The 16,831-nt window shown below is 37.1% G+C and overlaps 1 protein-coding gene across 3 annotated transcripts in view; it reads right to left on the bottom strand.

The window, feature by feature from the left end:
• NCK2 (NCK adaptor protein 2) overlaps nucleotides 1-16,831 on the bottom strand; it is an 84,108-nt gene that overhangs the window by 19,040 nt on the left and 48,237 nt on the right. For 2 of the 3 annotated variants that reach the window (XM_063149850.1, XM_063149851.1), the window contains exon 3: nucleotides 11,877-12,118. In XM_063149850.1, coding sequence (XP_063005920.1) covers nucleotides 11,877-12,102 — 226 coding nt within the window. In that variant the 5' untranslated portion in view covers nucleotides 12,103-12,118. The remainder of the gene's footprint in view (nucleotides 1-11,876; nucleotides 12,119-16,831) is intronic. The other variant, XM_063149852.1, reaches the window with a different exon arrangement.

The raw sequence follows: 16,831 nt of genomic DNA, 5'->3' as shown, positions 1-16,831 counted from the left end.
ACTACTGCATTAATTCCTGTAATTTTCACTGTGCTACACATGCTTATTTGTGATTAGGAAAGGTACACTCAAATTCCAAGATCAGCTTTTTCTGTACCCAAAGCTTCATAGAACAAAAGCTTAAAATTATAAAGATGTAATATAGGGACATATGTGAACAGAGACAAATGCACAGTCTGCAGGCTTACATAAACTGCCTCAGTGGCAAGGTGAAGTGGAAGATTCATTAGGCAAATTTTAATGGTCTTAAGGTTTAAAATCCTCTATATAACAGGAAAACAGCAGGCTTGGTCTCAAATGGAAGGCATATAAAATGAATGGGGTTTCTCAAGACCTACCAATTTCCCTCTACATATTTAAATTGAAACTTGCTTGCTTTAGATAGGCAATCCCTGCTTTCAAACACAAAAACATTTCCACCTAATTTTTAATCTTATAAATGATGCTATCTTGACTTTGAAAGATGTTCTGATAAGAGAATATATGCACAAACACCTTAAATCTAAGGCAGCCTGGTAATTGTAAGAACATATCTATAAAGTGCTTGGAGAAGGCACAGCAGTCATGTAGGACTTCCCTTTGCTTTCTGTTCCCTTGGTGTAGAGAAGAAAAGCAACACTGTTTTGCCCCTCCTTCACAAACAATAACAGAGGATATTGACAAAATAAAACACTCATAGGCATGAGATGCTCCACCTCAATCCATACTCCTGTCCCTCAGGAAGTATATCACAGCTTCTGTTCCCTCTCCCCTTCCAGCACTTGGTGGAAAGATGATTTATATTTATCTATCTCACATTTATATAAAGTGAAAGAAGTGCACATGACAGCTCAGGATACAAATTTGACTTCCTAACACTAACCCACCTAATTAGAAGAAATTGGGGGAAAAAAATACAGCAAGGTACAAAGTAGACTATCCTGAATGCAGGATGACAACTCTCCAATTTAAAGACCCTTCCAAATAACCAAGATGGAATGATTCTATTTTAGATACATGTAACTATAGTTCTAACTTAGTCATTTCACTTCTTGTACGCTCAAATTTACTCTCTATTCTATATCTGAAAAGCAAAGATATAACAGATAGAGGCTGAAGTTTGGATCACCAAGCCTAAACCTGAACAGAGAAACTACAAAGCAGCTATTATACAGCACCTCAACTCAAAGAAATGCTTTAGAAGACAATGATTCAAATACTGACTAAAGAGCAGTATCTCAGCATCAAAAAGCCCAAGACAGTCCCTCCTGAAAGTACAACAGTCATCTACCCTTCGAGTTTACAGTGTTTTACTCCAGTTGACACATACCAACACCAAGCAGGATGCAAAGCCTTACTAATTCTACCATAAGGCCAGAGTGCCCATGTTATACCATACTAAGGTTTCCCAACATTAAATAAGTGTTACAAGAAAATACAAGATGTTTATTACATTTTCTCTGTAAAAATCTCAAAATTCCTCAGAAGTCATCGATACTGCAGTTTTCTCACAAACTCCTTTTAGGAAGGGGAAAGCAAACAAAGTATTACCTTTTCTGTACTGACTTCCTCTCTGAATTTCAATGCACATAGTTTCGTTAATCAAGGGCTCTCAGGTTATTTGCAATTACATACACAAAATCAGGCTTTTCCATCTCTGAAGGGGAAGTAACAGGATGAAATGGCTCACTTAAGAAAACAACCCACCTCCTCTGAGGTTTAGTCCTCACAGCTAAAACACAAAAACCCAGGATTCACACACAAACCAGAACAATTTCTTCTGTACATTTAAAAACTCAGTAGCTATAGAGGAATAATTAAGTAATACATTTATCTTCTGTTCTGGAGAACAATTTCCTGAATAAACAATTGAAAAAATATCTTACAGGTTGGTTAGGAAAGCGGTAGAGCCCATATACAAGAAGAATGTCCTTTCCACCACATCAAAATACATTTTTCCTTTCTGTTTTCTTTCACCTTCCATGTCCTTAATTTAAAAAATTCCAAAGACTGGAAACAGGCATTATGGCAATGACTGCATACAATTTAGACAGTCTACAGCCTAATTCCTAAATCAATTTCTAGTGCAAAATACAGCTAAAATAGTCATCTATTAGAAAGAGCAACCTTAAATGTCCACCTGTCCAAGCTGACCATCCATTAAGAGAGGTGTCTGTCCAAATGAACTTGCTGTAATCACAAAAATAACTTGTCAGTAAACAATCACATTCACCACTGAAGCAACTCTCAAAAAAAGCCATCTGTGCTGGAACCTTTCTCCTTAAAACAAGAGATGGGCATTCTCTCCAGCACTGCAGCTTTGTGCTTTATCTACACACACTCCACGCATGTCAATTCCTGTTTTATGGACAGACTCCACAAAACAAAACACTTTTGAGACTCAGAAAATGGAAGGAAACCTTTCCTTACACATTCTAAGACAAACCCTAGTTTTCTTTTAGTGTGAATGCTAATTTACAAATTCTATTTGCATGGTATGAGAACGTGCCATGGTCTTCGAAAAACCCGAGAAACAGAAAGCAATGGAACCCAAGTGGAAACACGTAGAGAAAAAGAAACAATATTTAAAATATACCCTGAAATATTAAACCTCAAGACACCACAAGGACACACGCACCCAAAAAAAGAGATCCATCCAGTAAAACCAAAGAATTACTTAAGGTTGCATATTGAAGGAAATCGCCACATCTGAAGGAGAAGAATTCCCCAATGATTCTAAGGTGGGAGAAGGAACAGCCACTGTCACCTATGTATTGAAAAATCTCGTGTCATTTGAGTCACTGTAATTCCTTGGAAAATGGTGTCCCTCAGAGCATATACAGAGGCTATTGCCTTTTGCCAGTTACCTTAGCTTGGTCTTTTTTAGAAGGGTGACCCAGCTTCACCCACCAAACAAGGCACACAATACCTCTAATGCCTCAGCTACTGTCATCTGTTTCTGCTCTCTGCTTCCACCTTCATGTGCTAGGACATGAAGCCAAAGGGGATGGCAGTATGCAGAGCACACACATACATGTATCCCTATAAACATGTGCTTATGGAAAAAGTCCAGCCCAGGCAGATAGGTACAATGCAGTGACCCTCACTGCAGCCCCAGTTCTGCTGCCTCAGCCAACTTCAGTTCTCCCAGGAACCTGAGCGAAAGGAAGACAGAGGGGAACACTGTGCAATGAATCCAGTACAAGACAGTACTTGGGAAAAACCCACACTCTATTTCTACTGGTTCAGAAGAAGAGACATAATTAGCAGAATGCTTTAAGTATTTTATTCTACGTAAAAAACGAAACATCAAAAGAGTTGAGGGTTCAGACATAAACTTTTAATGCTAAGAAAGTAAGACTGCCTCCACAGCTGGAACAGGGCGTAGGAGGAGCTACAGGCAATGGAGTCACTCTCTTTAATAGCGAACTGTGAAACTACCTTGGGAGCTAATTTTTGGGCTTGCTCTAAGGCCAGACATTACAGGTTGAAACATAACTGGCTCAGAAAGGGGCAAAACCAAGGGTCTGCCAAGGTGACAATTGAGGGAAATAATACCAAAGACATTAGTACACACAGCCACAGTAAGTTAAGGTGATCCTTTTATCTTTTCACATATAATTATGAATAAAATAAAGGCTCGTTCTTTGATCTGTAAATGCCAATGTACCTCCAAGCACACACAGACATTCTGCATGGGAAAGGGGGAAAAAGTATGCCTATTAGATAAAACTTCTAATACAATGAACAAATGTATTTACTCAATATGGGCTAAAAATAGGAGGATTTCTTTATGCCTTCAGCCTTGCAACATTTTACGGCAACCGTCACAGGAGAAAAATCTGCTGAAAGGTAGAACACATCATGGTTTCCATTATATTTTTCTTTGCAATTCTTGAAGCAGCACATCCTTTAAATGATCTATCCCAATAAATAATCTACCCCAATAAAGCTAAAACTTCAACAGAATACAATACATACAATTGTAAACTGAGAAAAGAAAACTTCTGAATCATTACAAGCTAGCATTGCAAGAAGCTTCAGGTTCTGCATTCACTGCTGCATTTGGCTTTTCACTTTGGAGCAAATAAAGGGCCTGCTGCATACATCCAGCAGAGAAACTCTTATCAAGCAATAAAAGAAGCATTATTCTGTACCATGAGTTCTCCAGAATATTCACCTTAATGCTTTGCTTTCAGCTCTTTAAAAGGCATGAAGTTTGTGTTCAATTTTCATTGGGGATTTTTGTTGTGGTTTTGTTTGTTTGTTGGTTTTGCATTAGTCTGCTCTGCAACTTCAGATTTTTCCTTCTCAAGCAGATGTTTCTTTAGAAATTACAACACAGTATCTTTTAGAAAGTCTCATTTCAGTTCCACCAAGCAGAGACTTGGATTCTTTTAATGTTTCTTTCAGTGGACGCAGTTGATATGCATATCAAAATTAGTTAAATGTTTGTGGGTGTACAACAGGTCCAAAACCATAAATTCATGAGTTTGTTTTGCATTTTAAAGAAATATTTAAACATTTTATAGTAACACTAATTCAAAATTAATGTATTTTTTTGCAATTACGTATCTAATTGATAGTCAGAAGACAGAGCCTACCCTGTCATCAGTGTTCTTATGTCATTTTCCATATGCAAAACTATTGCTATTGGGTATGTCTCCATACCTTCAAAGATCATCAATAAAGTGAAAATGACTACTTTAATCAAGTCTAGATTATAATGATGATTGTGAGGCAGATATATTTCCAGAAACAGCAAATTATTTCAATTACATATTATACAAATCATCTGCTACCACTCCAGTGGCATCAGCACTGCCAGCACCTATCTCCACATGCTCTAGATGGGAATCTAGAAGAAATCTCTCCCCTGTGCCTAAAATCATTGTGAACATCTCCCATTCCTCCCTTCTCAGCAATCTATGTAACCACAATCATCTATTATTATTGTGAACATGGAAAAATGTTCCGGCTTATTTTTCCCCGAAACTAAAGACACCACACCTAAAAGGAATTCCCATCACTTCTCTCACTACCACAAAACCATGTTCTCCTCAAATTCATCACTGGTGAAGAGTCACCACGGTTGCCACACTGTCTCACAAACAAACATGCTTATCCTGAGCAACACTACTACAAAGCAGGATGAAGCACAGCAGAGAAAGTGCTTCTGTTCAACAAAATCAACCATGAAATGAGCTATTCTAGGATTCTAGGAAATTGAGCAAGAATTTGTGCTGTATATAAACACTTCCACTACTTCCTCTCCCTGAATTTGAACCTAAAGTCCTGTGTGCCAACTCCTTTAAAGTGCAAAAAGAGATGACTTACTTTCATCGAATCCTCCAAGAAGCACAACAGACATGCCACTACTGTCATGCCCACAAGCTAGAAAGCTTCAAAACAGCAATAAGAGACACAGAAAAAATGCTTTTATTTTTACTGAATTCTTACAAGGGAATTGATTTTATCACCAATTTCAGCTAGAGATGTTGGGCTAAACAAAAACTTCATACAATTCCTTCTTAGGAATTTTTATATGTCATAAATAATTTGACAAGTAGATATATACTTGAAGAAGTTATTTCTTTTTTAAAATCAACTTTATTAATGGTTGTGAATGGAAAGACTAGCATTCCTTACAGGTCTGTGACAAGGAAGGCCAAAAACATTGGAAGCTTGGAGTTCTAGAGAGATTAAAATAACTGTTTGTCTTATAAGGTTGACCTGTTTTAATTAATATGAGTTGTATAAGGCTTAAGAGGCTGTGCTATACAACAATACACTTATTACACAGTGATACCATATTTATTTTTATTTCCACAATTCTTTCATTCTGTAGCAAATTTTATGCCCTTAGGGTGTCCATAGAAGACTGTAATTGGAAATAACTAATTAAGAATGAATAGAAATATTTTCAAACTGGTACTTGGGTCTATTACAAATTTAATGTGTTTTCTGTAATCTTGCAGATGAGGCTCAGACAGGTCACTGATACAGAAACAATTAATCAAGCAAATGGTACTGAAGACTCAACTTAGTGCTCTGACTGTGCCAAAAAATACTGTGCATACTTCTTATGATTACACACTTTTAAAAATTAAGTGTGGAAGAACTGGAAAATATTCAGCTAAAACAGGCAACGTTAGAGTCATAAGTAACTTTCACCAATAAAAGACTTTAGTAATCAAATTTCAGTACTTAAAACAAGATTTAGAAGCTATCTGATGAATGTCAAAATACCACCTTATACAGTTAAATCTGCCACACATATCACATCAGAGCTCCCAAAATTGGATCACTAAGATATTTTTAAAAGTCCTCAAAATCAAACCAAAAAAGGGGAAAAAAATAAAGGCCAATAACACACACACACCAGAACTTAAAGGTTGATAACTTAACTGGAGAATGAGATTTCATAACCATGTTATACAGAACTATGATGGTAATTTTTTACATCCGAGTTAAAATATTTATATGTAAAGCGGAAGTTCACCAAGCCTCTTAACCAACATTAATGAGGAACTGTTTTTCCATTGCTAAAAAACCATTGCATTAAAAAATGAGCAATTCCTCATTTCTGCTTGTTACAGTGACTCTGCAAACAAAAAAGGGCTAACTTCCCTGTCAATTTCCAAATAAGCACTGAGAAAGTAGCACTAAGTAGCCCTCAAATGAGAAAATATGAAGTTATAAACTTGAAAAAACCCTAGCATTTTCATAACAATAACTGGGGAGAGGAGAGAGATATAAAACTGTTGATTCCTGAAAGCACCAGTATATATGGCATTCAGGGACTCCTGCAGATGTACAGAGGGACCCAGATAGACACACACCACAGGGGTTGACAAACACAGGAAATACTTCTGGATGCTCATAACACTTGTGAAATAACCTGCTAGGAACACTGATGCAAGCAAGAACTGGCTTCTCTACATTATGTCTCACTTGGCAATTCTTACTTTCCAAATCTGGTATGCTGAGTGAAAAGTTACTGAAAAGTTTTGCAGACTTCCAGAACCCTTTATTGGGTTCCAGAAGCCCAATAAAGGAGCCATTTAAAAAGACTCTCCTGCAACTCAAACATGTCTGTGAAATGTTATCAAGGTTACTGTCACTTGCCATCACTACCAAAGCTCATCTGTTTCTATTGTTTCTACAGATCTGCAAATACCTCTTCTGTATTCTTGGTGTCCAATCTCCTTTTCAATACACATTTTATTAAACCTTTTTCTTTTGCACCGCATCTGTTCAAAAACCCACACCAAGAGCAGAGCAGAAGTGTCCTCAAGGTTTCTTACGCAGTTGCTCACTAAAGGGAGCAAGACCAGAAACCTGCAAGAAAAGCCTGTATGCAGTGCTGGTTGTGAAGCAAAAGCAGCAAAACCAGCAAAAACATTCAGAAAATCACGGATTCCCATGAAAATGGCACCCTGCTGTTGGATCACACGCTTCAGTCACTAATGGCACGCTGCTGCCTGGGGAGTTGTGCTGCTGCCAGGAAAATGACTTGCAAAGGGATGGAAAAAATGTAGAAGTTTTATTTTGAGTACACAAACAACTGACTTCTCAATTATTTTGGCTTCCTTGAGATAAGGTTTCTGCTTGGCATGACAGAGACGAGCCAGCAGGCATAGATCATCTTTGCTGCAGACGGGGAAACCCGCGGAGTTGCACTCAGAGGCAGCTCTGGGGGTGGTGCTGGCAAACACCCACTCCAACCAAATGGATACGGGAATTCCTTTCCACCCCCCAGCACATGGGAAGAATTATATTACAGAAAATTACAGTTTAAAAGATGCATGCTGGAGGTCTCTTGCTTAGTAAGACTTATTCAAAATGTATAGAAAATACCCTCCCTGCAAAAGAAATACTGTAAAAGGAAACTATTTTAAGCTTCATTATAATGAATGAAGATGAAATTTTAATCACAGGCATAGAAGCTGGCTTTTGCCTTAAGAATAGTTATAATTACCAGATTTCATTCTATATGAGCAAACAGAAGACAGCAATTTGAAATGGCCAAATTACCATTAACGTTTTACTTGCAGTATCACTCAGTCAAGACAAAAAAAGGGAATGAGAAGATGAATCATTTAAAATACTCAATTGGTGGCCTATACACTGTATTTCCATAATTACAACTAGGCCATTGTAGCTGAGTATTCATTAGATCTCACTCAAGAAAGAGATTTAAGAAGACACAAGTAGTATATATCAAACAGAAAAATGACAAAACCAGACATCCATCAATCAAAGAATTACAAGACTCAAAGTTTCTCCAAGTAATTTAAGGAAAGTTAAAAGCCACAGAAAATTCCCTGATCTCAGGACTAAAAGAAGATACAACAGAATAGAGCAAGCGCCTAGAAAGGCAAAGTGAATGGTGTAGAAAAGGCTATTGTTTTGTGAAAAGGCATAGGATGATTCTAAAGTATCTCTTCAGAAAGTACTGGGGGTCATTTGAGATTTTGGGTGAGCTGTTTTTCAGTCCACAAGGAACTGATTTAAAGAACATATGCTAAACAAGCATTAATCAGTGTTTTAACAAGCATCCAACACATTTAGGAGAGCTTCTCCGAACACATTTTAATTAATTTTTTTTTAAATGCCAAAATAAAATGGAAGTTCAAGAAAGCCTTAAGACATTGCTAAGAATGGGCTGATATTTTAAAACATCAAGCTGCCTATTCTAGGTAACCATATGTCCATCAACCTTCCCATCAACCCTGAGCCAAAAAAAATGTAAAGCTGATAGGACTCTATTAATAAAATATTCAAGGGCTGAGATATAATTAATGACAGTCAACAGTTCAGGAAAAATTAGTTTTTAAAAAATTATTTTTTTCAAATAGGCATGACTTAATTCACTGATGAGATTATAAGCTTTTGTGTACAAGACACCAACATAACTGCTGGCATAAAGTTTCATTAGAAAACAGACTGCCAAAGATGAACAACTATTCAGATGATGCATCTTCAACAGCAAACCAGGGGAACTATTAATTAAATAGTTATAGCTCCTACAGGGTCTGCCACAATTTGAGCTATGGCTGGCACTTTTCATATTTATTGAATATAAAAATATAATTCAAGCACCAGTAATTAGGGTGGATAAGCACAAGAGTGGCAGATAGCTACAGGTAATCACATACACAACACACGATGACATCATTTGCATGATAACGATGCTTTCAGATGAATTCTTTTTAACACAAGGAAATGTAATCTATTAAGAAAGAGGCAGGGGAAAGTGCATCTCCATGGGAACAACCATTTGCTTGAGTGACACAGGCATGAAAAGGGGGGGGTGTAGGTACGTCACAGGAAGCAGCTATGAGTCTGCTGTTTCTCTCCTGAGGTTTCACAAGATTCATGATTAATTATTGACAGACTATTAAGTGACATTTTGTTGGGGTTTTTCTTTAAGTTCAGTACCTGATATTTTGGCAGTAGCTTCAAGATCAAAGTCGGAAACAGATTTGCTTTAAGGACTAATACTCATGACCACCATTCCCAACTGGGTAGGTGGGTTAGGAGGTATTTTAATGAGAATTTTCTTGTGATCCTTGGAGAGGTAGACATGGTGATACATTAGACATATTTGTATAAAGAGAACTTAAGAACTTGCTTCACTGGGCGAAGCAAAACTTTCAAAAGCTGTTTCACTAGAGGAAGTGTCAGTCTTGCAATTTGCAAGCCTTTGTTTAAAAAGAAGGAGTGCATTTTTGATGGCCTCTCAAAACAATGGATCCTCTAAGGAAGGACACATGCTCTGTTTGTTCTGAATGGGAAATTACTGTACAGAAAGACAGGAAAGGCTTAAATACTATAGTTTAGTTGAGGACACTGATTCAGGAAAAGTCAAAAACGTTGTACAGATACACGGTACACAGCACATACATGTTTCATTACGGTAAGGAGTTCACAGCAACTAAACTTTTTTAAAAGAATACTCTTAAGCACCAGCCCCTTTGGGTGATAGATATTAAGAATATTCTGAATCCATTTGTGATTAAGGTATGCCTTAGGCAGTTTCTCACTGTCACAGGGTATATGAACTTAAAAGAGCATGAGAGGTGCTTCACACTCTGGATGCTCACCAGGTAAGTGTGGTCACAGCACACAAAGACCAGGCCCCATCATAAGGCACTTTCTGCCTCAGCTGAACAAACACACAGAGAAAACCATTAGAAAGGGAACAAGGAATGTTGTCTGTCTGTTTTGAAGCACTGTTACTTGTCATAACAGTACTTCAGAACTTAAAAACCCATGCAGGTGTGCACAAAGGGCTGAGGCTTGGGAGGTGTGACACCTAGGGATGGTTCAGCCATGAAACTACCAAGCTTTTTTCTCACAGCTTTTCATCACTCACCTCTAGAATGAGGAGAAGCACCCTGCACCATGCAGTTTTGCTAAGACTGAAAATAAACACACACATAGGCTAGGACACACCTCTATTCCTTCACTTAAAGAGATTTCTGTTGGACATAAATAAAAACGTGTTTGCATCAAGCAAATATTGCCCCCATTTTACATGAACACTTGAAATATTATTACAAAGGACTGCAATCCTTTCCTAAGGTACCTTTCAGACAAAATACATACATTATATTTATGTTTTAAACGACATAAATCTATATAAAAGGAGCTTAATGTCACAACTGGGACTTTAATCTTTGAAAAGGCATAATCACATTTCCTGGCACTATAATCAGTATGTTCTAAGAGTATCTGTAGAAAGGACAGTGGTTCTAAATGTTACCATGGTAAATTTTATTATAACCTTGTTTGCCTGCCACCCATCCTCTAGTCCCCAATTTCCATGTGCTTTATGGCAACTCAGTAGTGGAAGACATGGTAATGAAGGAATGCCTAAGAAACAAAGCCTGTTAGAAGCAACACTGGCAAAGGATTATCCTGCATAAGCTATTGCCATGTTATTTTTAAGTGAACCTTTTAACTTTCTAGTAAATCTGATCCCTGAATCCTAATTTTTCTATTGAAGAGTCATTTTGTACAGCAGTCTGCAACTGAATAAATTTTCTCTATATAAGACTTCATAAAACACAGGCAAAAAACCAAAACAAAAGTAAAAGAAAACCCCTCAAAACACTTTTAATGTGCCTGTTTCTGTTTTATTCATAACATCCTGAAATACCACTAGTAGGTCTTCCTGGCATAAAACAACAATTTATCACTGTGTTTATAACCTTTTCTAACCTTTTCTATGCAAAGCCCTTTTTAATCAGTCTACAAAATCAAAGGGAAAAAAAAAACCATTTAACTTGACTTTCAAATACAAGATTTCTTTAAAATACACACAAAATTTTTCAAAGCTAGATTATTTTATGTGTATGATGTGCAAGTTGAAAGTAGAATACATATTTAAGGACTTGGAAGTTTACAGAACATCTCAGACTATAGAAACTTAACTGTATATAGCCAAGCTGTAAAATCCCATTCATAGAGTGATTTAGCTTTGGCTATGATACCTATGCTGAACAATCCAGTCTACATCCTTCATCTTTCAAGGGAGAGGAGTTAGTGTGAAAGGAGAGGATTCAGCAGTTGATTTGTCTATGAAACTCAGTTCTTCAGCCACTGAAAATACAGATCCTTTGAAAACTGGAACAAAAGTAACACCTTTTTCTTCTGGATGTGATGGAAGGAAACATATTGCAGATTTTTACACATGATTCTCCACCCACACCCACTCTCTCTGTCTCTCCCTCCCTCCTTCCCTCCCTCAATCATCTACCCATCATGTCACCTCAAACTAAGCATAAAGACCAAACACACATGTTAAAAAATATTTATATCCACATTTCATTCCCAACCTGAAACTCATCAAGTCTACTAAATTTATTCCAAAATAGAAAAGGACTTACCCAGTGTGTCTTTTAGATTTTTAACCAGAGAACCTTTCTTCAAGCTGTTTTTTCGCTCCACATAATTTGATGGCACATATCCCGTTTTGTTGGCCGCGTTTCTTACCCTCCACCATGTCTTAGAATCATCTAATAGCCAAAGACGCTCATTTTTCTTGATGTCAAGTTCTTGGTCCTGCTGTGCAGTGTAATCCCACTTTGCAATAACAATAACTTCTTCTGTCATCTTTCATGGAGTCCTTCTGCAACAAAATAATAAAACATTATCCTCATAAACTTTGTCATATAATTCTTACTCTTTTTTTCCTTTGAATTCTTCTAAAATAAGTAGGAAAAAGGCTAGGGGAAAATGAGAATGTCATACAGGGAAAACCATCTTAAAAATAAGGGAAATCATAATGACTTTTCTTCGTTTTTCAGCCACTAAAATATGGCAACATCTTGACAGTAAATTCTAGTCATAATGTATTACATTCACGTCTTCCAAATGTATATAAAATATTACATGGATATATATTAACAGAAGCTTATTTATAAAATCTGTTTCATTTTTTCATATAGCATTATAAAAGTATCCCACATGTGGCACTCCAAGCTCTGATCTGAGAAAAAAAATAAAATAGCAGCATTTGAAAAATGCATTTTCCCTCTGCACTAGTTCTGCATCCTCATACTAATCTCACACATATAAGTTTTCTGCATTTAAACAAAGTTGTCCATCTTTATTTAGTAGAAAGTTAAGAAATAATTCAAGAAGCAACGTAACCCAGCAGGGAAATCTACCATCAATAAGAGGGTACTGTCTTTAGCGAGCCTTTGTTCACCGTTTTGTGCAGGCAGCACAAAACTGCCTTTAAGAGCCTTCACTCCCCCTTTGTTCCCAGCAAGATCCCAGCTCAGCACAGTCCTGCACCAGGCATTAGTCAGCAGGGTGGAAAAGAGCACCCACTGGATTTCACTTCTTCCCTACCTGAAACATATCCAGAGTTCCATTAAGACTGAATGAGCTGTCTTTCTCTCACTTACCTGTAAGAACAATGATATTTTTCAAAGCTATTTGTCAGCTGCACAAAGACAGCTGCATGCCTCCACGTTTTCCTACGCATCCCTGCAATTACCAGGAACAATGCGAGGCAGCACAATAGCGTGCAAGGAAAAAGTCCAATACTAGTACCAATGACATTCAAATATGTTATAATGCCAACCAAGACATGTTGATTTTACCTTCTAAACTCTGAGAAGTCACCTAAAATGTTCTAATTGCTGCCGTGCAGGTTGCGGGAGAGGGAATGGAGGAAGAGAGAGGGAGTAGGAGGTGAGAACATATTTGAAAATTAATGTGTCCGATTTTTTTTTTTTTTAATAGAAGTTGTAGATTTCATTTGAACAATAGATTAGTAGAAAAAGGTACAAAAGTACTTCAAACTATTAATGTCCAAAGACTTCTGTAATATTTGACTTTGTTGCCTCGGTCTTGGAAGTCCACAACCCTGTCTTCTCTGATACCTAGTAGTTTATGAGACAGAAAGGTAATTAAAAACCAAGCTTCATTCAGAAATTCTGTTCAGCATGTAAATTACATCACCTATATTCCAAAAGGGTTCCTTCTGTAGTCTGTAAATACACACACAAACACACTTTCCCCTTTAGCTACAGTACAAACTGTGAAAACTGCATGCCAGACAACCCAGCTTATATACTCTAAGAAAAATAACTGGTTTACTTACTTAATCTACAATCATAAAACATAATAGTGGACCCTATTATAAATTAATAGCCTCTTCTTATAATTAATTTTGTTTCCAGGAGATCATCGCATTGGCCTGAGCTACACTTGCTAAACTATTTGATAGCAAAAAAGCTGTGCTTGCCATTTGCTGGCAAACACCAGCAAATTTACTCCTTGTAGCCAAAGCAGACATGATTTTTGAAAATCTGAAGCTGAGTTGAACAGGTTTAAGTTTTCATTTACCAATCAAAAACCAGAAAGAACATACAACAATTAAAACATTATTCAAATATGCATTTGCATTGCTGAGGTCCCCAAGACAAACTTAAAAAGGAGCTATGATGCTTTGAATAGCTGAGAAGCACAATCCTTACAGCTCAAACAGGCTGTGACTTATGCAGAGGAACTGATAGCTTTACAAGAAATAAGTCAGTAACCCATTCAAGCATTTTTTTCCCTTAAAATAATAATCCCATCTGACAATGATAGAGAAGAGTCTGAACTTTGGACCTCAGTCTCCAATAAACTGCCCTGCTTTCTGACTGACATAAAATGGACAGAGAGCCTACAGGTCGATAAGCTGATGTAGCCACAGGGAACTGCAATCAAACATGTTCTGGAGGCTGGTGTTGTCAATATAATCTATCTCTCCAATTTAGTTTGGTTTATTTTATCTCAGCAATTGTAAAATGGTCAATTCTTACTATTCCTGGGGACATGGAGAACATGAAGAAATAGGACATCATCACTGCAGTTGGTTGATGCTGCTGCCACTACATAGGGTCCCCTTCTAAAAAAGGCTATTTTCACAATACAAGCAAGTTAAAATTATCAATATTACAGCATATTAATAATAAAAACCCCACATTAGGAATAATATTTGAGTAGTGACTAGTGGAAAACTATTAAACTCTTCTATATCTCAAAGAAAAAAACAATTTGAATTAAGCCCTTTTGTAAGAGTCATCAAGTATTTCCCCATGGTGTTGGGCAAGGACAGAAGCACAGGAAGAAACTATTTACCAGGGCTGACAACATCAACTGTAGTCCTCTGAAACTATCCAGGACAGGGTGCTCAAACCTACTCAATTTCTTAAATTCCCATTAGTTTAGACATGTAAAACTGTCACTATGCCTGAGAAATGCTGTCATTTCACAAGCAGACCCCTTGCTTGATGCAATTTTGGTAGAAGTATTCTGGAATAGAGAAGCCAAGTTTCCTGAGCATCATGCTCACACATAACCCCTTTCAGTAAAATAGTCTCCAGGTTTTTCTAAATGCTTAGTGGCACAAGCTCTCCTTCCCAAGTGGAGACAGGATTTAGAGTCAAAATGCATAATGTAATTGCAGTTAAACATTTGTCCATTTAAAACTGTGTACATGTGTGTACAATTCAGTTATATTGGGTTATTTTTTTAAATTTTAGCTTTGTTCTTTCTGGGGGAGCAAATTTTGTTTTGTGTTTTGGGGTTGTTTGCTTGTTTTATTTTCTTTGTTTTTAATGTGGGGAAATACATTAAAGTTCTTCAAATTATTTTCTTATAATTACATCATTAGATTGTATCCATCAAGGACAGTATCACAGAATGCTCTGAGCTGGAAGGGACCCACAAGGATCCATCAAGTCCAACTCTGAAGTGAAAGGCCCATACAGGATTGAAGCCACAACCTTGGTATTACCAGCACCACGCTCTCAATATGGCTCTTCCTGTGACATCTGCAGAGCTAAGATTTCCTAGTATGTAAATAAAGACATATTTGTTTCCCAGAAGGGAGGCTGTAGAGGTAATAGCTTTGAAATGCTTCTGCAACACAGCCACGTGCCAAATAAAAGATTATAAGCAGACAACATAACGAGATCTGGGGGAAAATGGAAAGAAAACACAATAACACAACCTCCCAAAGCATCTGAGAGTACTGTAAAAACTTGACACAGACTGAAAGCATGAAATTTCTTCAGTGTACTGCTCACATACTGCAAAATAAAACATACCACAGTTCCCAAAGATTTTAATGGCAACATAAGTTTCCTTCACATCAAGAAAATGAAAATCTGTTACTGCTAAAAGTGTACACCATTTTGGAAAGTTCCTTCCCAAAAAGCTCAAAAGTCCAAGCACTGAAATACTGAGTTGTCTCCTACCTAACAAAACAACATTCCACACTGAAAGCACCACTGAAAAGCTTTGAAATATGGATATAATACAAATCTGCAAGGAACTGCAACAGTCTTTCCTCCATACAATATTGTTTCACATGACCCTGGCTTTTACCTTACCACATCAAGTGGTCATTTACTTCTATGACAATCCAACTTCCAACCTCAAAAACAAAAAAACCCCCGAAAATGAAGACACCACATAAAATGAGAGCAAGCAGGACTCCACAACCCAGACCTTCAAAGGTTAATTCTTGCAATACCAATACACAACTCCAACTCCTTTTAATCCAGCAATTCATTCACTGCTATCAGTCTCAAAAAACTAATTTATTTTGCCAACATTGTATTTTTGCTGAAACGTTAAAACTAATATAGGTGAGATTGAGCTCATGTATTTTCAACCACTTAGTTACTTCAGCTTAGGTTTTGTTAGGAACAGAGTCCTGTCTTCAATGGAAGCTGCCCTACTGCAGCTGAAAATGAAAATTTTTCTACAGAAAATTATCCTCGGGAGAGACAGCAAAACTGAAAAACTGTGCAGCCAAGAAGGCAATGAACAAAAACTCAGCCAAAGGCAAGACAGTTGTGGCTGTACTGAAAGTCTGCTCATACAAGTGAAGAACATTAACTAACCATAGGGCAGAATAAATGCAGATATTGGTGGAATATCTAGTATTGTAGCTTCTGTATGACTTTATGAGGAGAAAGTCCAGAAAGGAAAAGGTTATGTTCAATAAACTATCAACAATCCAACCACTTAGCAATGACAGGAAAAACAAACTAAACAAAGAAACACTGATGCCATTTTGAAGCCTTCCTAAAACTGAACCATACAAGTAATATTTGAGATGATGGAAATTTAAAGATAGAGGAACTTAAGAGAATTTGCTCCAACAACCTTGTAAATCTACTAGTGATTCTTCATGTGAAAGACTGGTGTCTTTCAGTTGGTGTCATTTTAAATACCAAAATACAAAGAATTGTTATGCAGATCCCATTCTCTTTTTACCAGGCTGGATTCCAATCCTCTCTCTCCCCCTTCCCATATAGGACCAACCTATTTC

The sequence above is a fragment of the Melospiza melodia genome, chromosome 2, assembly GCF_035770615.1.
Source record: "Melospiza melodia melodia isolate bMelMel2 chromosome 2, bMelMel2.pri, whole genome shotgun sequence".
In the NCBI taxonomy this organism is placed as follows: Eukaryota; Metazoa; Chordata; class Aves; order Passeriformes; family Passerellidae; genus Melospiza; species Melospiza melodia.
Note: the sequence above shows the minus strand (reverse complement) of the source record. Positions and strands in the feature narration are given on the sequence as shown.